The 23863-nt window shown below is 41.4% G+C and overlaps 1 protein-coding gene across 1 annotated transcript in view; it reads left to right on the top strand.

Moving 5' to 3' along the window:
- LOC145480753 (mycolipanoate synthase-like) overlaps positions 1–23863 on the top strand; it is a 29853-nt gene that overhangs the window by 4171 nt on the left and 1819 nt on the right. Inside the window, exons 3-13 of the mRNA XM_081459074.1 lie at positions 9196–14908; positions 15030–15186; positions 15557–17991; positions 18179–18341; positions 18758–19036; positions 19683–20071; positions 20190–20489; positions 21151–21468; positions 22126–22356; positions 22579–22900; positions 23473–23601. Coding sequence (XP_081315200.1) covers positions 9196–14908; positions 15030–15186; positions 15557–17991; positions 18179–18341; positions 18758–19036; positions 19683–20071; positions 20190–20489; positions 21151–21468; positions 22126–22356; positions 22579–22900; positions 23473–23601 — 10436 coding nt within the window. The remainder of the gene's footprint in view (positions 1–9195; positions 14909–15029; positions 15187–15556; positions 17992–18178; positions 18342–18757; positions 19037–19682; positions 20072–20189; positions 20490–21150; positions 21469–22125; positions 22357–22578; positions 22901–23472; positions 23602–23863) is intronic.

The raw sequence follows: 23863 nt of genomic DNA, 5'->3' as shown, positions 1-23863 counted from the left end.
TTAACCCTTAATTTTTGTACATTCTCTTCCATTTTGAGGCAGCACTCTAATGTTTCGGCTAGGGCAGAAAGCAAAATTTTGAGATTTTTCGAATTCTTTTTCTTATCGGCGTTTTTCCATTTCTTTGTCTTTTACGTTCTTTGGTGGTCACGATGGTCATTTAGCGGCGTTTGTGTGCTTTAGAAACGTTTTCACCAGAATATCAAGAAAACTGAAAATTTTGCACTAAAAGTGTTTATAGTCGATAGTGAAAAGGACAAGGTTTTCTTCGATTTTCAGAATACAAGTTCGTAGGTTTTACGTGTGTATCTCTCGCCCAGAACATCAAATCGTGCTCATTAAGGCATACTTTGTGATATTTCTTACTCGCTTTATCAGCTGTACACGTTCATGAAAAACATCTCTTATCGTACGGGGATGTTTTAGCACCCGACTTTGTTCACCCAAGCTCACGTGACAAATAGATTACCGCCATTTTCTCTTGAGACGCTGTGACAGCGTCAAAAGTTTTTGATCGCTGAAACATTGACTCTGCTTCCGTATTTATATCTACTACAGCGTTGGGAAACTAACTTTACTCGATCTCTTATCATAGAAAGTGAAGGCTTAGCAAGTCTCTCAGCCCCGATTATGTCGCGTTTAGCGGTCAATGGGTTGAAGGAGCTCAGTCACGGTATTTTGAGTTCATTTTGGCCACATACAAAATTACCTTTAAATGGTAGGAAACCTGAAAATAACAGTTTAATAAGATAGAAAAACACCAAAGAGATATGATAAACCATCAAGGGACAAGGATGGCTGAGGATGGAGAAGATTGACACGGATTGCAAACGGCGAATTTGAAAAATTAAAGCTAAACTTTCCAATATGCGCAAACCGTGACTGAGCGCTCCTTCAACATAGAGTCACAAAATACGGCATCTGATTACATCATCTTTCAAAACCTTTCGTTTGCATGTGTCTTGTGTTTATAGCTTTTGTTTTCACTTTGTTTTTCATAGTTTTCTTGCTAAAAACAAAACCCTTATGGGTGACAAAACCACATGCTGGGATTGTTTGGCATTGTTTTCGCGCTTGACCTAGCGGAATATTGCGACAGTGTGTTACAGACTGCCACGCTTCAGCAACACCGGACAGAGTTAAGGTTGAAAGGTTCAGTATTTTATTTGCGTGGTATGCATACGCGTTTATGCATGCAAGGTCTGAAAGGAAAACTCGCTTGGCCAACTAGCGAAAAAAAATCGCAACCTATGAAAAGTTGGAAAGTACAATAACTCAGAGAAGAGTTCTTTATCTTTTAATCAAAGCTCTATCTTTTTAATAATTTCAACTTTGAATTTTTCATTCCTCCTGCTGAATTCTTCCCAATTAGTTTTCAAAGAAAGCACACAATCTCTGACTGAGACGCCAGAAACCTTAGCGAAGGGTCCGAATCAAATTGTGTCCACGTATTGTAACAAAGAAGGGCCCAAGAGCCCGTTTCACGTACGAATTGTTCCAAAATTCACATTCGTATCACGTTTATTTACTAATGCCTTGGTCACGTGTCACGCATTAACCGCTATCCTCTTTACGGCTGTTGTAAATCTATTAACGTTCTGGTTTTGAACCAGGAAATCGAACACAGGTCAGTCAGTACCGGCTCTCAGCCAAAATAATGTCATGAACAACAGACTGGTGCACACAGGCTCACCTCTAACTCTACGTTTATCATGTAGACCGTCTACGTTTGTTGAATTTGACTTGCAAAATATTGGGCGTGACAGTCATAAGTTTACATAGTAAAACTATTTCAGAAAACAAATTAAGTGGTCTTGTCGATCAAAATGGTCGCCTTAAGGAGTTTCGTCTTGATGTTTTATCCTTTTTTGACTCCGTCGTTCCTACATGTAATCCGTCTCAAATTTTAGCAGTCTTTGCTATGTTACCTTTGACACTGAATTGGAAGTATTTGTTTCTATTGTTGTAAACCACTTGTGCCAAATCACTAACCGATAGTAATCACTAAACGATAGTAATCCTACAAGGAATATTGGAATAACTCGAGTCTTACCACGGCTGAATTACAGGTGACTGCCAAGTTTGAGTCACGATTCAAGTCGGGCAAGAGGCTGGTTAATGCGATTTTTCTCTTGCAATTCTCCTTGCAAAGGCCCAGTAAATATATTAAAATATTGAAGTAGTGATTTGTCGTTCGATACAAAGTCCAGTACAGCTGCTGTAGGGTAGTTCAAGTACCGGTTCTTTACCATCATAATCACACTCATGAAAAATAAGATTAACATCCGTCCTCGTTGCACCTCAGCAGAGATATCTGCAGTCGCGAGTTTCGAAGCTTCAAGGATTAGCTCGTGATGGAAATCGTCATTGAAAACTGGACGAGTAATCTTTGGCTGTAAGAGAACTAAATAGAATAACTGAGCGAAAATTGCGTGAAAAAGTACATTGCAGAAATAGAACTTTCCCACTTTCGTCATTTTGAACTTCCTGTCACGAAACGTGGCATCAAATTAAAGCAGATTTTCAAACGTTTTCCTCTCGTGCAAGTTTACTGCATTGCTTTTAGAGATGATTTCTTGTTTTTACAGAGAAGTGTAGGGTTGTCATGCAAGAAACTAGTTATTAATGAACGTTCTTGGCTTTGTTCACCAAAGTCCGTGCGCTTCTGAGAGTCACTAGAGGAAGTTTGTTTTGATAACTCTTATAAAGAATACTATGCACTTTGGTAAAACGCGAGTCTATGCGGTAGCCGAATGCTTTTAGTTTTAGAGAGACTGTTCAAACATAAGCGATTACTTCACACATCTTCCGCTGTATCTGTTTTGATAACATCCTGATCCTAGCTAGGCACGTACACGTGCGGAGTTGATTCGTTGCCACGTGTATGCAACAAGGAACTTAAGAACATTTTATCACGTTTTATCACGGTTGAATTACAGGTGACTGCCAAGTTTGAATCACGATTCAAGCCAGGCAAAAAGCCGGTTAATGTTTTTTTTTTTTCTCTAACAATTCTCCATACCAAAGTCTATCTTCATATTGAAATATTGAAGTACTGATTTGTTTTCGATGCAAATTCTAGTACAACTATTGTGGAGTTGTTCAAGCAACGGTGCTTTGCTATCATCATCATCATGACAAAAGTAATGATCAACATCAGTCCTCGTTGCGCCATGGGACGCACAAGGCCTCAACGTCCCTTCCCTTCTTCCCTGTCCCTTCTTAGCTCGTGATGAAAATCGTCATTGAAGACTGGACGAGAAATCATTCGGTGGTAAAAAATAACTAAACATAATAACTGAGTGAAAATTACGTGAAAAAATACATTGTAAAAAATGGAACTTTCCCACTTTCGTGAATTTGAAACAGTATCAAATTAAATCATCTTTTCAAACATTTTGCTCACATGCAGTTTACTGTGTTGCTTTTAAGGTTAAGGTTCTTTACAGAGAAATACAGGGCTGTCATTCAAGTCAGCTAGATATTTTAATAACTAAGTAAACAAACGCTCTTGGCTTTCTTCAGCAAATCCCGTGAAATGAAATGAGTTTCATTCGAGGACAATTGTGCTTCAGAGAGTCACAAAAGGAAGTTCGTTTTGATAACTTTTTCAAAGAACTGAACAATATGAACTTTGGTAAAATGTGAGTTATGCAGTCCAGTAGCCAAATGCTTTTATTTTTAGAGAGATTGCTCGAAGATAAGCGATTAGTATACACATCCTCCGTTGTATCTGTTTTGATAACTTCCTGATCCTAGCTAGGCACGTGCACGAGCGGAGTTGATTCGTTGCCCGGTGTGCGTAAAAAGGAACTTAAGAACATTTTATCACGTTTTATCACGGCTGAATTGACTGCCAAGAACATTTCAGGGTCAAATGGAAAAACACTAAGAACTTTCAGGCTCAGTTCGAAAATTAGACGTTGTTACAAAGATAATAAAGTTTGATGAACATAAGCGATCTAAAAGCCTGTTGCAGATAGCTTTAAGTGTAATTTAAGTAAGCAGGTAGATTCGGAGGGTACTGATTCATGTCACGATGTGAAGAAGATTTTTACTGCCTTGAGTCACTTACTCGAGTCTTTGACGTCTAATCGCAGAAACGAAAACATTGCGTTCAATGTTTATTCCTTATCATTTGATTTTCTTTGGAAAAGAGATTCCAATGAATATCCTTAAGAAGTTTTCAAGAAGTGCTTTTTAATTTTAGGTTTCAAGGCCAGCTAATTGCGAGTGTACCAGTTTTGTGAAAAGTTGACCGAGTTCTTTTTCTTCTTTTTTAAACTTCCTTTTTAAACTCATGGTCAAATTATGGCATGAGCACAAACAGATTGCCTTGAATCAGTGCCTACAGGCGAATAGACTGCTGTACGTCTTCCCAGTACTAACCTGCGCTTCTGTTGCGTTCGACTTGCAAAATCATTGGCGAGACACAATTTACCAGTTACGTAGTCCTATAAGGAATATTGCAATAACTCGAGTCTTATCACAGCTAAGTTACAGGCCGCTGCCAAGTTTGAATCACGATTAAAGCCAGGTAAGACGCCGGTTAATGTTTTTTTTTCCTCTAACAATTCTCCTTGCCAAGGTCTATGTTATATTAAAATATTGAAGTAGTGATTTGTTTTCGATGCAATGTCCAGTACAACTTCCATGAAGTTGTTCAAGTATCGGTGCTTTGCTATCATCATCATTATCATGAATAAAAATATCAACATCCGCCCTCGCTGCGCCATGGGACGCATTTTAGACCTCAACGGTGCTATCTACTGTCGAAACCTCGATAATCCTGTCCCTTGTTAACTCATCATGGAAATCGCCATTGAAAACTGAACGAGAAATCGTTGACGGTAAATTGACAAGTTGAGTGAGACATCGAGTGTTTGCAAACTAAACAGAGTAACAGAGTGAAAATTAAGTAAAAGCGTAGATTGCAGAAATAGAACTTTCCCACTTCCGTCATTTCCGTCCTTAATTTTTGTACATTCTCTTCCATTTTGAGGCAGCACTCTAATATTTCGGCTAGGGCAGAAAGCAAAATTTTGAGATTTTTCGAATTTTTTGTCTTATCGGCGTTTTTCCATTTCTTTGTCTTTTACGTTCTTTGGTGGTCACGATGGTCATTTAGCGGCGTTTGTGTGCTTTAGAAACGTTTTCACCAGAATATCAAGAAAACTGAAAATTTTGCACTAAAAGTGTTAATAGTCGATAGTGACTGGAAAAGGACAAGGTTTTCTTCGATTTTCAGAATACAAGTTCGTAGGTTTTACGTGTGTATCTCTCGCCCAGAACATCAAATCGTGCTCATCAAGGCATACTTTGTGATATTTCTTACTCGCTTTATCAGCTGTATACGTTCATGAAAAACATCTCTTATCGTACGGGGATGTTTTAGCACGCGACTTTGTTCACCCAAGTTCACGGGACAAATGGATTCCCGCCATTTTCTCTTGAGACGCTGTGACAGCGTCGAAAGTTTTTGATCGCTGAAACATTGACTCTGCTTCCGTATTTATATCTACTACAGCGTTGGGAAACTAACTTTACTCGATCTCTTATCATAGAAAGTGAAGGCTTAGCAAGTCTCTCAGCCCCGATTTTGTCGGGTTTAGCGGTCAATGGGTTAAAGGAGCTCATTCACGGTATTTTGAGTTCATTTTGGCCACATACAAAATTACCTTTAAATGGTAGGAAACCTGAAAATAACAGTTTAATAAGATAGAAAAACACCAAAGAGATAATAATAAACCATCAAGGAACAAGGATGGCTAAGGACGGAGAAGATTAACACGGATTGCAAACGGCGAATTTGAAAATTCAGGTTAAACTTTTCAATATGCGCAAACCGTGACTGAGCGCTCCTTCAACATAGAGTCACAAAATACGGCATCTGATTACATCATCTTTCAAAACCTTTCGTTTGCATGTGTCTTGTGTTTATAGCTTTTGTTTTCACTTTGTTTTTCATAGTTTTCTTGCTAAAAACAAAACCCTTATGGGTGACAAAACCACATGCTGGGATTATTTGGCATTGTTTTCGCGCTTGACCTAGCGGAATATTGAGAGTGTGCTATAGACTGTCACGCTTCAGCAACATCGGACAAAGTAACGGTTGAAAGGTTCGGTATATATTTCCGTAGTATGCATACGCATTCATGCATGCAAGGTCTGAAAGGAAACCTCGCTTGGCCGACTAACTAGCTATCTATGAAAAGTTGGAAAATACAATAACTCAGAGAAGAGTTCTTTATCTTTTAATCAAAGCTCTTTACGTTTTTTTAATAATTTCAACTTTGAATTTTTCATTCCTCCTGCTGAATTCTTCCCAATGAGTTTTCAAAGAAAGCACACAATCTCTGACTGAGACGCCAGAAACCTTAGCCAAGTGTCCGAACCAAATTGCGTCCACGTGTTGTAACAAAGAAGGGCCCAAGAGCCCGTTACACGTACGAATTGTGCCAAAATTTACGTGCATATCACGTTTACTTACTGATGCCCTGGTCACGTGCCGCACATTAACCGCTATCCTCTTTACAGCTGTTGTAAATCTGTTACCGTTCCTGTTCTAAACTATTTATATTAAACCAGGAAATCGTACACGGGTCAGTCAGTCCCGACTCTCAGCCAAAATAATGTCATGAACAACAGACTGGTGCACACAGGCACACTTCTAACTATACGTTTACCATGTAGACCGTGTAGGTTTGTTGAATTTGACTTGCAAAATATTCGACGAGACAGTCTTAAGTTTACATAGTAAAACTATTTCAGAAAACAAATTGAGTGGTCTTGTCGATCAAAATGGTCGTCTTTGAGGGGTTTCGTCTTGAAGTTTTTATCCTTTTTTAACTCCATCGTTCTTACATGTAATCCGTGTCAAATTTTAGCAGTCTTTGTTATGTTACCTTTGATACTGAATTGGAAGTAATTGTTTCTGTTGTTGTAAAACACCTATGCCGAATCACTAACCGATAGTAAACAAGTATTTTTTTGCTTTGTTTTGTTTGTTTTTTTCCTCACCTCCATAGTGTTTTTTACTTTTTGTTTATCGCGAGTCCCGTCTAACACTAGGTTCGTCCTTTCGCCTGGAGTCTCATCATGTGTCCTTTCCCAATGGTGTTATCCGTCACATTTCAGACATGTTAGTTTAGTGAATGTCGCGAGGATCTTGTTTGGCGTTTTCAAGTGGTGTGTAAAATGCCGAGAAGAATACAATGCATAAATTATGTCCTTACGCAATAGCATGTGGTACCAAGGGTCAGCAAGACATTCCAGTGTCCCTAACCAGGATTAGAAAGGAAACACATATTAAACTCAATCAATTCACGCACATACAATGTAGACAAAATCTGCAACCTCCAGCAACGTAAAAAATTCAACAAATTACATAAAACGGCTAGACTTCTAAAGCCAATTGAAGGTTAAGATATCAGCTTGTGCTGCCGTGACTTCACAAAATGAGTAACAAACTCGGCACGCGTGGAGTGTATCGTCTTGCAATAACAAATGTGCAGTGTCATGCAACTACAGAAAAATAAAAGCATGAATGATCAAAATGTGTCTTTTACAGCGAGCCAAATACAGTGCACGACCACAACCGATATAACAACATCCACTTCAGTACAATAAAAGGGGGAAAAAATGAGAAAATGTACTCCCTGCCGAATAGAGCATGAATCTAGCACCGGAGTATAGCAAAAACTGACTTTCGTTGCAAAATTCAAGAGCTGACTTTGTTCATTCAAGAACTACAGCGAACTCTAAATTTCGATGTCAGCAGTGAGGGCTGACGCTTTGTTAGCTATGGCTTCTCAATAGAGACTCGTGAAACTTAATGTTATTAAATCACTGCAAATAGTTTTTCACAGTCTAGGTTCCAGACCACTAATAATAACGATATAAATAGTTTACAATAAAAACTTAAAGAACTTCACCCATTTAATTTGATTGAGGGTTGAAAGCACTCAGAATACAGAATGTGTTATCACGTTAATTGAACTTTCCTGAAATTATTATCTTATTCTTCTCTTATGCCAGTCGACATAGGCCCTGTATGGTGTCTTTTCGTACTTCTACTTCAAAAGGACGCTTAAGACTAAGTCAGAGTGTTGGGTAAACAAATTCAATTGCACCATTCCGTCACACGGTACAGTTGATCGCAAAAGGCCTGAAAATGAGCCAAAAGGGCTACATCTCACAAGAAAACTGAATAGATGTTCATAGGTGTCGCTTGTTCTTTAACCTTGTAGAGAAAACAAGACTTCAGTGAAAAAACTTGATTTCTAAGTGAACACAAAACTCACTTCAAGATAAATTACTTATATCGCGAACACACGGTTTTAATATTATCCTAGAACAGATTGATGGTCAGGCCTGGTTGTGTGTCGACATATGAAATGCCCTTCGCAGTTACCTCAGCCACCCAGCGTTTCGAGTAAGAAATCCTTGTGTATGTGTCATTTCCATCGTGTTCATGTTTTCTCAATTTCCAGAATTTCCATTCTCAGTCAGTCTTGCGGCGATACGGACCTCGGTCCACTGTAGTAAATTTGTAGGAAGGAAACTGTCTCTCCCCTTATTATTAATTCAGACTCAATTTTTCAGTGTCTTCACTTTTTTCCGTCAAAATCCCTCTCATAAGCAACCGGTAGGTTGTGCTGTCCTAGTCAGGAATGACCCCAGTCAAGAAGTGTTAATAGTACCAACACTGATTACGATACTCAGCTAAGTTAACATTTTACGACTGACAAATTCTTCATCGCTTTCCTAAACTTTTAAACGCAAACATGTCGTTTTTCTGTGTAAACTAGTTTGAGAACATAAGCTCTTCGGAACAAGTACCTAGGAAATGATCTTGAATTAGTGAAAATATTTTAAAATGGATACGAGGACTTAAGATGAAAATACACATCTCCTAGTTTTTGTTGTAACCCAAAAGGGATGCAACTGATTTAGTTTATAGCAAATTTATGTCGATCGTTTCATTTCATTTCGGGCTCATGTTAGCTAAACCACAATTTTTCAATAAATAACATACTCCTTAAAAAAAATGGCATTCTCGTCGTTTGTTCGCAATTTTCAGTATCTCTATACCTTAGCAACCACACGAACTTCGGTCTCTCGTTCTTTACCTTAACTATAAGTTTTCAATAAAAACAAAACCAGTAGTTAAAAAAATCGCATATTTGCGTCTAGATCGTACCATATTCACCCGACCCGTAAAAAGCGTCGCCTTGGGTGTGGGAACATCAACAGAGGACGAAGATACCTATCTTATGGCACCCGCCTTTTCTACGAAAAAACGTTCGAGAAGTTGGGATTCCTTCTAGCTCGTAAACCATGGGTTGTCCTTCTTCTGTCGCTCATGGTTGTTACTGTAAGCTGTCTAGGATTCATTCGCCTTCGCGTCGAACTTCCCTCTGTTGAACGCTTCACTGCGACTGACAGCCAGTCCAGGAAAGACTTGCATCATGCAGCGCAGTTCTTTCCTCTTCTTGAAGCGCGCCAAGAACAGATCATCATGGTCCCTAAACATGGCCAAGATATCCTTAGTGAAGATTGTTTGAAAGACGCCGTTCTCGTCCACCAGACCATAGAGAACATTACTGGCTATAGTGAAATATGCTCCAGGCAATTGCTTCCAGACAAACCAGAGGAACGTAACTGTATCATCAGCAGTCCTCTCGAATTAGCTGGCACAAAGTTTGAAAATCTGGGGAACCTTTCTTCTATTCTGGTTGGTGAGTTGGCGAATTCCACTGTCGTTCTCTCCTCTGGCCAAACTTTCAATTCTTCCTTTAAGCGATTGTTGAGTAATTTTAAAGTTCAACGGAAAACAGATCCACCGACTGCTCGGGCCGACGCTCTTCGACTTATTTACTTCCTTAAAAAGACAACCACTAAAGAAGACGACGAATCAGTTGTGAACTTTGAAACATCTTTTGAGAGTCTCCTCTCGTCGTTGGGACGTCACTTAAAATGTGCAGAACTCGTCTTCAAGACTGGAAAAACAAGAAACGATGCATTGGAAAGCGTCTTGACAGTGGAGCTATTGCCACTTTACGTTACAGCAGTGGCAATGGCTGTTCTTATCTTTACTCTCATATTCCTTTCCTTTGATAATCTCAGTTGCCTAGCAACAGTGTTACTGATGATTTCATCTATTGTATTCCCCATGACCTGTTCTGCGGGTATCATCTCAATGACCAACACATCCCTTTTCCCAACGACACTGTTTATTCCCTTTTTTCTTGTGGGAAAAGCAGTCTCAGACACAATACTATTTCTTGTGGAATGGGAGCGGCAAAAGAAAGTGCCATCACTTGAACATCGAGTCAGCTCCTGCTTTACTAGAGCGGGACTCCTCACTGCATTTTCGGGGCTATGTGGAGCTATTCTTTTTGGGATTGCGATCAAATCTTCCTTTGATGTGATTTCAGAATTTTTCGTGGCAACACTAGTAGCCTATGTATTAGTTTCATTAGCATCCTTTGCGGTAACAGTCATAGTGTTGATGTATTTTGAAAGCAGGTTGGAGAAATTGAACATTCCTTGTCTGCGCTCAAGTAGAAGAAGATCTTCAATAACAAGCCTTGGAGGCTTAGAACAAGGACTCGTGCAATGCCCAAAATCGAAAATTCGACGCGTCGTGAAAGGCCTTACACGGATAACAACGTCCCTTGGTGGAAAAATTTTGTCACTTTTCATTCTTGCCTGTATCCTAGGTTTGTGTGTGTTGTCTGCTTCAAAGCCTGATGAGCGAATGGGCACCACCGAATCACTTAACCAACTTGATCATTTCAAACAGTTTAATGAGGCACAACTAAAGTACTTTGGTAAAGAAACCGATACAAGCATCGTATTCTCGGAGGATATTGACTATTCACAGAACACTGTACAGAATAAAATAATAAACCTTTGCGTGGAACTGCAAGAAGCTTCCTTCTACGAGGGGCAATCATTCTGTTGGATGGCCGCCTTTCGGCAGTGGAAACAACGTCAAAACATGACCTGCTCAAACTCAGAATTCTACCGGTGCTTAGAACTTTTCCTCGATCAAATCCACAACGGCCCCTTTCGACAAGACTTACGTCTCGAGGATACGGAGTCTCAGCCTAGAATTCTGGCATCTCGAATCCATCTCAAGATAGAACTACATAACCGATTTCGAGAAGACAGACGATCACTAGAGAAACTTAGAAAATATTTGCTGGAACAGTCTTCCCTGGAAGCAGTACCAGTCTCCGAGAAATTTTTTGATCTTGACGACCTCTTTCTGTTGGAACGAGAAGTAGTCATCATAGTTTTTATAACTGCCACGGTAGTAGTGTTTATGTTTTCTCTATTCTCAAACGCAAGTCTCGGAATTAGTCTCTTCCTGGCAGCAACATTTGATTTTCTCGTGTTAGAGGCAGCAGCTATAATGCAAGCGTGGGGAATTCATCTAAACCACATCTACTTTCTATCTCTTTTCATGACAATGGTGCAAGCCCTGAATTTCAGCAATCTGGTGGCTAATTCATTGGTATTTTCAGCAAAGTTAAAAATACGAGGTCGGATGGCCGAGGCCCTCTGCTCTGTTGGGTGGTCTGTGATAACTGAAGCATTGATAACAACATCTGGATCAGTTTCACTGGGGTTTATTTACCCAAGTCTATCTGAAGTTTTCCATCGTCTTGTCCCGCTGGTCCTTATTCTGGGGGTGACTCACGCCCTTGTTATTTTCCCGGCAATAATCGCTCTGTTCCTCCAGTTGGTGCACAGTTTTGATTCTCAAAGTGACATACATATACAACCAACTCCCAAGGAACAAACCGACGAAGTATCGTTGCAAGTACGAAATGGCGATATACATCAGCTCAGGTCTAAACGCCCTGGAATTTCAGTCGTTGGCATCAGCTGCAGATTTCCCAGAGCAAAGAGCAAGGACGAGTTTTGGCATTTACTTGAGCAAGGAAAGAGTTCGATTACTGCGTACCCCGAGAACAGACCCGAGCAACATAAGGTCTTCTTTGAGTACTACAATCCTAAGCGGTTTGTTACAGGACGCCATTCTGTTGTCAAAGGTTCCTATTTAGAAGAAATAAAATACTTTGACAACAAGTTCTTTGGTATATCCGATCAGGAAGCCCGTGGAATGGATCCTCAGCAACGAATTCTACTACAAGTTGTATATGAGGCCATTGAAGATGCTGGAATGCGACTGGAGGATCTTCAAAAGTGCAGAACAGGGGTGTTTGTCGGCGTGATGAACCTTGATCACTCAAAACTCGCATCAGATCCATCAAATTACAGCATTATGGACCAATTTGCCGCGACAGGAAGCACATTGTCTATTATCGCCAACAGGGTGTCCTTCTGTCTAAATCTGACAGGTCCAAGCTTGGTCGTTGACACGGCATGCTCTTCATCCTTAACTGCACTCAAAATCGCCTATGACAACCTGCACAATGACGAGTGCGAAATAGCCATCGTTTGCGCACCTAACATTATCCTTAGTGAGATGGTTCAGATAGCATCCAGTTTAGGTGGACTCCTTGCACCTGACGGACGTAGTAAAAGTTTTGATGCTTCCGGAGATGGCTATGGACGAGGAGAAGGTTTTGCAGCAGTTATTTTGAAGATGTCACATGCAGCTTTGAACGACAAAGATGACGAATACTGCGAGATCGTTGCCTGTGGAATGAATAGCGATGGGCAAAATGCTGTGCCAATGACCGCTCCGAGTTCAAAGATGCAAGCTGAACTATCCAGAAGGGTGCTAGAGCAGTCAGGAGTGGATCCACAAGATGTGGATTTTTTCGAGGCGCATGGCACTGGTACCGCAATTGGAGATGTGGTAGAGATTGACTCGATAGCTGATACCTACAGCAGGCGAACGGCAACGTCCAAACGTAAGTTAAGGATTGGTTCTGTTAAGTCAAACCTCAATCATACAGAATCTACCTCCGGTCTTGCTGGGCTAATCAAGGTCGCTCTGATGATCAAAGAGAAGAAATATGTGCCAACTGTTGATATAAATGCGCTGAATCCCAAGCTTAAGCTGGAAGAAAACGAATTTGTTGTGCAACGAACAACTGAACCATGGGTAACAGAAAAGGGAAAACCCCGGATTGCAGCATTAAACTCGTTTGGTTTTGGAGGATCAAACGTGCATCTTATCCTTCGTGAAGTTCCCTCAAAGCAATGCTCATATGAAATGAGCGTTAATCGCCTAAATAACGTCCTCACCTTGTCAGCACGCTCAAAAGAAGCTCTACAGAAGATGGCAAGACGTTACTCAGAATGGATCAAGAATAATGTAGAAGACATGGATGAGCGTTTTGTGGAAAACCTATGCTATTCTTTGAATGAACGGCGCAGTCAATTCCCACATCGGTTGGCCCTTGCTTTTGGTTCCACAGCCGAAGCATCCAATTCTCTAGCAGACTACGCTGATGACTCCATGGGATGGGATAAGTTGGTTTCCTACGCAGAAGTGAAATCCAATGATGGAAAGCTCGTTTTCATGTTTGGTGGTCAGGGCTCTCAGTGGTATGCGATGGGAAGACAGTTAATTGAATGTGAAGCTGTCTTCAGAGAAGCTGTTTTGACGGTGAGCAATTTACTCAATGAGCAAGGTATGAAGTGGTCGCTCATGGACGAGCTGATGGCGCCAGAGGACATTTCAAGAATTTCAGAGAATTACATTGCACAACCAGCCACTTTTGCTATCCAGTACGCAACAGCAAGTCTGCTTATGTCCTGGAAAATCCATCCATCCGCCGTCATTGGTCACAGTTTAGGAGAATTTGCAGCTGCCTGTGTTGCTGGGATCATAACAGTCAAAGAAGCTGTTCAGCTGGTGCTGGCTCGCTCAACTCTGCAAGAAAAATCCCCTAATAATGGTGGTATGGCGGCTCTAGGCATGTCTGCGGAAGACGCCACAGCATTACTGATGGACCTGAAGTTAAGTAGTACACTTGACATTGCTGCAGTTAATGATGCAAAAAGTGTCACAGTTTCTGGGGAAGCCCAGTCAATCGAAGCTTTGGGTCAACACCTAAAAATGCACGCTAAAGACACCTTCTGGCGCGTTCTTGGAACAAAACGTGCATTTCACAGCACGCATATGGAACCCATCAGAAAGCCTTTTCAAGCAACTATGAAACGCATCAAGCTAAACCCCCAATTGTCGAAAATTCCTGTTTACTCTACCGTTGAGGGTGACGTTCTCCCAGGTCAGAAGTTTAACGGCGATTATTGGTGGCGCAATATTCGCTGTCCAGTCCAGTTTTATCCCGCGATGAAGCACCTGATACACGATGGTTACAAGCAGATTATTGAGATCAGCACGCAGCCCATTTTAGCCCACTATGTGAAACAGATTGCTAGTCAAGAGGATCTTAGTAAGCAAGAAACTCCAGTTGTCATCGCAACTCTTCCTCGCAAGAGAGTACCTGTTAAAGACCAACACCGATGCTTTCTTCAGAACACAGTTTGTAGACTGTATACAATGGGATTGCCCATAGATTGGTCTTTAGTACAGAAGAATCCATCAGCCAGGTTTGTCCGTTCAGTTCACTACCCATGGCTTGAAAGGAATTTTTGGTTCAGGGACAATCCGCTTCAAACCATAATTCCTCCAATTGGTGCTGAGGAAACCACAAAGAAGCTTGCCCATCCCTTTCTAGCACAAGTGAAGATGACCGAGCCGTATTCAGGCCTTCACTGCTGGGAAACTGAGATTGACCTCCATCGTTTCCCTCTTCTAAAGGATCATGCTTTTATTCAGGGAGGCGCTGTGATGCCTGGAACTGGCTACGTGGAAATGGCCTTTGCTATGGTGAAGGACAAATTCGTAGATGTTGCTTGCTTGGAACTTACTGATGTGAAGCTCTTGAATCTTCTTACCCTTCCCGAAACACAGGTAGGTAACATTATGTGCGTAAACTTGAAAGAGTGTGTCGAATTTCAAATTTTTTCTCGCAAGATTTAAATACTACATATGATGTACAATAATTGCCTAAATTTTCTCTATGAACTTTCAGGTTCGTTACTTACGATTACGCTTCCAAAAGAAGGACAAAATTGACAAGGCTCAGTTCTACATTACAAGCTTACAGGATGACCAGTCAGAGATTGCTCTGAGCAGTGGGAACATTTCATTGGATCTGCTGCGTAGACGCGAGAATTTTGAAGCTAAAGGTATTACTATAGCTGAAACGTTTTCGAATACGTTGATAAACCAGTCTTAAAATTCTGATTATTGCTATTGCTGTTGCTGTTGTTGTTGTTGTTGTTGTTGTTGCTGTTGTTGTTGTTGTTGTTGTTGTTCTTATCTTTTACTTGTTGTTGGCCACAAACCATTTTAAAAAGACTACAACACGATAACATCAAATTTAATTTTCTCGTTAATTATACTGTTGGAAAATGAAAACCTGTTAAAACCCATATAACTATTTACACCACTTGACAGGATAATCATCATACATTGAAATTCTGCTCAAAGCGTTCAAGATATTTCTAAATAGTTTAGTCATATATTAAATCTTTTCTTCATTTTTAATGTACGTAGCCTTTGACCAAATTGGTCCAGCTTTAGAGGAGCGGATGACAAATATGACGAAAATGACAACAGAGCGCTTCAGAGAAATATCCGAAAAGCTTGGGTTTAACTATGGACCCACGTTCTCCCTCATTAAAGAAATATGGCAGCGCGATAACGAGGGACTCTGCTTGATTGACATCAGTGGACTACCGGCTATTCAAGCAGAAGCTGAAAGTTATGTTGTCCATCCCTGCATTTTAGACGCCTGCCTTCAATCCTGTTTTATTCCCATTGGGGACTTTGTAACTGAAGATACCTCCTTTGTGCCAGTGGGTTTCAAGAGCATTACGTTAAGGGACGTGCCGTCTACCCAACAGCTGTACTGCCACGTGACCGCGGATATGACCCTAGTTGGAAAATTTGACATTACCGTCATGAGTCCATCCGGTAAAGTGTTACTCACAATAAATGACTTTCGTACTGCAGAGCTGACTAGCACAGAACGTCGATTTACCTTTGATGACCTAACCTTTGAAGAGGAGTGGATGGAGGATGTTTTACAAAGGCAGAAGGAAACCACCCGAAATCCTACTTGCATTGTGCTGAAAGATTCCTCCGTCTTTTCAGATGCCTTAATCGCGCGACTTCAGGCAGCCAAAGTCAATTTTGTCACAGTTGATCTGCCAAATGCTAGATGTTTCAACATCGAGGCAGAGGAAGCAATCAGAGCAGCCTTTTCGGGCATACCACCTGACCAATTATCCAATCTTAGGCTCGTGAACACGTGGCCTGTGGAAACGAACATCCTGCCGGACACATTCGATGTGATCGATCAAGGTCAACGCCTCGCCCTCGACAGTTCTGCCTTCTTGCTCAAACTGCTGATAGAGAAGGAGTTGCTGAGTCCTCGACTTTTCTTTGTCACCGAACGTACACAGCTGTTAAACGCCTGTCCGAAGTCTGCCTGTACTATCCCGTGGAGTTCTTCAGTCTGGGGATTTCGACGAACAGCACGCCTCGAAGAGCTTGAGATCATGATGATATCTGTTGACCTCAGTAATAAAGAGGATATGCATGAAGCAGATTTATTGGCTGAGGAGATTCTGAGTGAGAGCCTTGAAGAAGAGGTTGCCTTTCGAAATGGCAAACGTTTTGTTAGTCGTATGGTCAGGACAAAACTTTCCCCAGAGCAACCGACAAACCAGAAAATGGAAAGCAAGAAGAAGGGCTCATTGTACTTATCATGTATCCCTTCGTCAACAACTCTCTGCCTGCGTGAGAAGAGCCTGTCGAAGCCATCCCACACTGAGCTCTCAATAGATCTTCTATATTGCTGGACACCCTCAGAATCACTGATTGATTTAGCCAAACCAAAAGGATGCGTCTTCGTTGTTGGAAAGGTGACAGACGTACATGGTGAAAACGAGAAGACTCGTTTACAAATTGGAGACGAAGTGTGTGCTGTGGTCGCCTCTGGACGGGTTTCCCCTTCCCTTGCCATTCAAGCCAATAACATGTTTGTAAAACCAAGCAGCCTGACAAAGGAACAAGCGGCTTACATCCCAGCGTGCCTAGCCATAGCTTCCTATGCTCTTCAAAGAGTAGCATCAGCAGGAGAAAATCAGTCACTACTGATACACGAAGCCAACCGTGGCCCTGGGCCAGCAGCAGTTGCCCTTGCAAAAACACTCGGACACAGAGTATTTTGCACCATTCCTGACACTTGCCAAACGTCTACAAAAGCCCTTCTTCTTGAGTTGGGTGCGGAAAGTGTGGTCCATCAAGGTTCCTTTTGCCTCAATGATGATTCTTTTCAGAGCTTCGACGCCGTTTTGTTTTTTTACCCACCTGCTCCAAATGCACTTCAAGAAAGTTGTCGTTCGCTCAAACGAGGAGGAAAAGTTGTAATCTTGAGTTCCGAGTTTACTGGCGATCTCGTATTTACAGCAACTACAAATGTCAGATATGAGAGAGAGGATATGGCAGACATACTCAGGTCTCCGCAGGTTTACGAAAAGCTCAGTTTAGCGAGTCTTGATTTGCTGAAAGGCAAAGAAGTCCTGGAAAAGCTTCTAGCAATGCAGCTGGTTTCTGAAGACTTGTCAACAGCAATTGAAGCCGTAGCCACTTCCTTCGACAAAACGTCATTACCACAACATCAAACAAACGCCTCCTCGAGCATTTCTTTTCAAATTCTCGCGTTTCCATTATCTGGAAAAAGAAGTGATCTCGACAAGATTCCTGTACTTCCAACTGGTTTAGATGAATGTGGCCTGAAAGAAAACAGAACGTACTTAGTGGCAGGAGGTATTCGAGGATATGGATTTGAAGTGGCTCGCTGGATGGCGGAGAATGGAGCAAAGTCTATTGGACTTCTTGGCCGTTCAAAGCCCTCAGATGCCAAATGTCAAGAAGTGCGAAAGCTAGAGGGAAGGACAGGCGCGAAGATACATATGTTCCAGGTAACCAGTGTGCCATTATCATACCAAAAAAGCTTTATTAGATAGACGTTCGCCACACACAGAATGAGGTTAACAAGGTTCAGTGTTAGATAAAGGGCAAGTTGCTTTGTTGAATCACAGTAAATGTGGAACCTTTAAGCAAGGTGATAAAATTCCAAACAGCGTTTTATATTTTTGACCCTAACAGATTGACATTTCCAAACAAGAGCAAATGGCGACCTTTAAAGAGCAGCTTCAATCTCTTCCAAGTGTGGCTGGCATCGTGATCACTGCCATGATTCTTAGAGATGAGTATGTCAAAGATTTCACGTTTGAGGCCTTCGCCGAGTCCATGGGCCCTAAGATAAAAGGTAAGATTCCATAATGAGGTACTTTGTTCTCGCCGAAACTACCATAGTTCCTGGTCAACGGCTGACGAGGGTGATGCCTAGCAGTTGGTAGTTAAAGCCTCTGTATGAATTCCTCCATCAGCGTCCACCTTTCCATACCAATAAGGACTAATTAGGTCCGTTAATGGTTGGTTAGGCTCACCGCACAACAAGTCATTTTTCAAATTATTGTGCGTGGCTTTTAAAAATATAGAAAAACAATTCATTGAGGTATGCCTAGTGGATGTCCCCAACGAGTCCTTTTAGAGCCTCGACATATGTTTTTCAAAAAGCGCCACATTCTTAGTGACCACCTTTCCTTAAGCTCCTAAAAGTAAAGTTATGCAACGGAGACTAACTAGAATCATTATGGTAACAGTTTTCAATTTGTTTGCAAGGTTCCGTCTTACTTCACCAAATGAGCTTGGAAATGGATTTGGATTTCTTCGTCATGTTTTCTTCCATGGCCTCGGTCTTCGGTAACCTGAAGCAATGCTCTTACTCAGCTTGCAATGCTTTTCAAGATTCTCTTGCCCAGTACCGAAGACATGTGCTCGGTCTACCCGGATTGGCGATAAACTGGGGACCAATCAGTGGAGCTGGTTTGATGGAACGAGAGTCTAATGTTGCTAAATTGATGAATTTGGGCGGACTTGGCTTTATACAAGCCAAAGATGGTATGCTATTTCTTTGCTAAGACCTAATAAACATTTTCCCGATATCTCAATATTCTCAAACGGTAAAAAGGGTTAAACGTCCAGTAAGGTGATACTAAAAATGTGGGTATTGACATGGCTAATGGAAGTAATATGTTTAATTGTTTTCGGATTAAAATTTCGTGTACAAGAGTTAATAGTCGAGCTTGTAGTTAGAAGGGCCGTCTTATAACAGAGACCTGTTGCGAAAGGACGTAAAGGACGACAAACGTGCCATGAATTATTTTTAAGAATATGCAAGATCATTTGCGTTTTGATGCTCTGTGGTTAGAGAAGAACAGTTTTGTAGCAAAGCCTCGTTGTTACCTATAGTACCACACGTTTTTGCCCCACAGAGACTCTCAGATTAGCGTATTCATGCAAAAGGCTATGATTTAAGTCGGGCATTGTCATGACATGAACGATGGTAAGAGAGGCAGTCGTACTCACAGTAAGTCACCATCATTCTTTTTCCTACTTTCAAGATGGCTATCCCGCTCAGGTTTTCGAAGCGTACGTCTCCCTTTCACTCGACCCCATTTCATGAACTTCCAGTTCTTCTGTCTTCAAACCATATACTTTAAGTTACAGTTGTACCTTCTAAATCCTTTTTAAAATGTTTACACAGGAGTCAAACACATGGCCAAAGTTCTAAGTGAGCAACCGAGCCGCTTCCAAATTACCCTGTTTGGTGTGGACTGGCCTCGCTACATGAGAAGTCTTGTCGGGTTAAAGAAGACGCCCAGAATGACGCTGATCAGAGATGAAATTAATGATTCTGAAAACCAGACGTACACGTCAGAATCCCTGGCGCAAAACATTACGCTGGAGAAAGATGAAGAAACAAGACGCGAACTCGTCAAGGAATACGTACTCCTGGTATTGGTTGAATGGGCAGGATTCTCTTCGGGGTCTGAGGTAGATCTCAACAAGAGCTTGTACAACTATGGTCTCGACTCAGCTGGGGCACTGACCTTGAAAATGCAGTTTGAAGCCAATTTGCAAGTTTCTTTTGAGGTGGGTTGCAAAAATAATCGCTGCCCGCTGACTGTAACCGCTTGCAAGTCATCTTCGGCATTATCGTAGTAATATTTTTGTACAAATTGACGAGATACAAACGCTGCTCTTCTTTCAGGTTTTCTACTTTATGCAGCCTGATACAACTGCGCTTAAAATTGCAAATGACGTCACGGCCAGGCTTAGCGGAGGAGTACCTGGTGAACAACTTCAAAATAACGTCACCCTAGAAAATGCACCTGCACAAATACAGCCCGGACTGACCGACGCAGCCCTATCTAATGTCACGTCAGAGAGTCAGATTCAAGTTGTACCGCTGTACACTCCTACGGGCGCAGCCATCAAGTTCTTCTGTGTACATCCGTCACACCATTATGCGTTAAATCTGGCAGCGATTTCTACGGGATTTCAAGGCCAGGTGATTCCCAACTAGTGTATATAGACGGTCAAGTCTCATATTCATCAGTCAAATTCTCCTTGCCTCGCATATACCGAAAGCAACAATCCCCCCTACGTACTAGGCTTTGGTATATTGTACTTTGCTACTGCACAAGAGAAGTTCTAGCTTACTGTTCCATTATTCCACTAAATACTAGGGCTACCAATAAAAAGTTCACCTAAATGCTCGAATAATTTACACGATACACACGCATATTTTATCAATTCTCACATTTTTAACAGGTTATTAACTCTGATAACAAATTCTAAGTGTTGTAAGTTGACTGGCAGTGAAGGTCAATTTTATACCACCGTAACTTGCAAGACCAACACGGCACTCATTGCTTCCTTAAACAGTGGATTACATGTGGTACACGTTCTAGCTACCTGAAATTAGCGAACAAAAATGGTTTAGAGCATCATGGGCCACATTTTCATAGAAATTGGCCAAAGAGTGATTTCGGTGGATCCGACAGAAGTATCGTTCAGCTGATTGCTATCCATAAATTCTTCTTCCCATCTCCCAGTATTTGTTGGTGCGTGTGTGTGTATGCGTGTGTTTGCTTTGTGCAGATTAAGCCATTATTAACGCAGCACCACTGTTCAGTGTTGTATTGATATCTTTTCTTTACCATTCTTAGGATTTAATATCCTTCTATGCCCTGGGCTATACTGACCCAACAGAAGTGAGTAAGGACTGGAGTGGAGTGCGTGAGCTTGCCGCACATTACGTACAACTGATCAGCGCGGAGCAGCGCCATGGACCGTACTTTCTTGGCGGATATTCCTACGGAGGGCTTGTTGCCTACGAAATGGCGTCCTTGTTGAGAGAGCAGAACCAGAGGGTGGAGTTTGTGGCTATGATTGACACATTTCCTTGGTATCCGCGCTCGCGGACTGTCAGCAATAGACTTGTTTCCATGGTTGCCGATGAACAGTTTCAACTTGGACAGGTTCAGGTTCGTGGGAAAAGTGGTCATTGCAACGATAAGATAGTGATTACCTGGCTAATTCAATACCATCTTGTTATAAAAACTAACTTATTAAAGAACAAATCTAGCTAGCGCTGAGTAACAAAATCGAATACTTCCTCTTTGGTTGTTGGCAATAAAGCGTTTAAATAAGAAAGAGAAAAATAGTTATATATAAATGAATGGTAAGAAAGTTAACGGGTACCAGCTGAAGGCTACGGAATGAAGTATTTGTTTTATATATGCCTAGATCTTTATGAGGTTTAATTTCAGTTTTTGTTTGAATGACTGTTTCAAGTTCCGTTGACCACGCATTTTTTCTTGGTGGAGCAACTGCAGTGTAGCTCAGTTTTCACTGGTACTCAAATGAATGGAATGTTCCTCGCAGATCACGAGTGCAAGCAATGCTTGCTACTTTGGTTACAGTATCAACGCTTTTTATCTCCTTTCGGTAGAGCGACGCACCGGTATCGCCCAAACAATTTCGTTTGATGTTTCAACCGCAGTTCACATGTGTGTTTCGTATATTCGCTACGCCATCCAGTAAGCTATTTCCTAGCGGTAAAGGTTAATAAAAGCGTCTTCATGCATGCCAATAATCGATTAACAAATAAAAATTAATTGATTCGTTTTTCTCCGTTACAGCTTGCTTTTGAAAACTTTCTGGCAAAACTGGCTGTAGATTCTCTAAAGATGGAAGCTGAAGAATTCGAAACCTTGAGGAAGAAGCACACTCAAGACTGGGTCATAGATGAACTGCAGAGAAGGAGCTTTGAGAAGGGTCTCGCTAACTACAACTTGAGGGCACTCAAGAACGCTCTTCTAACAAACCACAAAGTTTCTTTTAGAACATTCAAAGAATGGCAGCCTGCTGAGGTATGGGACATGTGTTATTGATTTTCAATTACTGTTCCACCCAATATAACGGAGTCATGTAAGAATTAAATAATGCGATAATTCAATCAATGCTTTGAGGCAAAACTTGCAACAGTATTTGCCAGTATTTCTTGGATGAAGAGAATGCCAAATCATTAAACGTGGCCACTGACCATCAGAGAATTATGCCAAAGTTCCGCAACCTCTTTTTTCTATCATTAGGTCCGCTATCGTGGACATCTCACCTATGTCAAAGCCCAATGCGACCGCTTCTCGGGTGGAGTTTCTGCAGTATATCGCGTTGAGGAATTATGGGGCCAGCTGGTAGATGGAGGCACAACCAAGCTCGTTTGTCCTGGTGATCATTTCTCTTTGAGCGAGTTACCCAATGCGCGAGTGACAGGTGGTATCCTAGCAACAGCCCTCGCATTCAACTACCGGATGTTGTTCCCCGAATTCTCCAGACCTACAAGAACATTCCATCAAAGACGAGCCGTGGAAAAGTTTTGCAGCGGAGTAAAAGTGTTCCTTCACTCAAAGAAAGGTAATTTGTTGTGATTGCGTTTCGATAATGTTAAAAGTTCAGCTGATGATTTTTATTCCACTGTCAAAAGTCCTTTGTATCATTTTAGGGTAGCTTACAGACGCAGTGAATTTCTATATACCTAGAGCAAAGGAAATCCAACAGTAGCGATGGATTTTGTAGCGCGGTGCTCGGCAAATGACCAGAACCCATTAAGAAGTGACGAGCACTACAAGTAGGGGTGGATTGCATGATCGACAAATTTGGAAACGCGGAGGTCACGTTTACAACTGTGACTTGTATTTCTTTCAATGTGTCCATCATTTTTTTTTTTGCAACATTTAGTATACTTCACAGGCATAATTTGGATCGTCAGGCGATGCTCTTTGCACGACAACCCAAGCTAGGAGCGCCTTTGTTTAAAGAAATGCCCTCTTTATATTTCAATGCCGTTTTTCAAAAAGGAATTCTTGAATCGAGAGAATAGTCTTTACGTACGATTATTCCAGAAGACCCGAGAAGACCCGACCCGTCTTTGATAATTTATTGGTCTACGGTTATTTCTCATAATCTTCGACCTTTTTCCATTTTAGGCAACAAATATCCACACTTTGGAGAACTTTTCTTCACCGAGGATGCTCACAAACTTGAGTTGAGGTCAAGAATCGAGGAAGGAGCAACGGACGAAAGCGAGAAAACCAAAAAGATAATTGACCTGGAAGGTAACAAAACGACTAAAGCTGTTATGTACTCGTAGTAATGCTTTATTATAAAATTTGACGAAATTTTGTTGACTGCAGAATTTCGAATTTTTCAGGATTCGTTTCTCTCAGTACCTTTCGCTTCGCTCGAACTTTATTTGAAGAAATAGAAACCAGCGCATGTTCACATAGCTTGATGCAAACACGAATAATCGCTGGGAATCGAAACTTTCAATTCTCTAGGCTTTCCAGACAATAACTTCCAGATGTTGTTATTCGTTAG

The sequence above is a fragment of the Orbicella franksi genome, chromosome 3, assembly GCF_964199315.1.
Source record: "Orbicella franksi chromosome 3, jaOrbFran1.1, whole genome shotgun sequence".
Taxonomy (NCBI): domain Eukaryota; kingdom Metazoa; phylum Cnidaria; class Anthozoa; order Scleractinia; family Merulinidae; genus Orbicella; species Orbicella franksi.
Note: the sequence above shows the minus strand (reverse complement) of the source record. Positions and strands in the feature narration are given on the sequence as shown.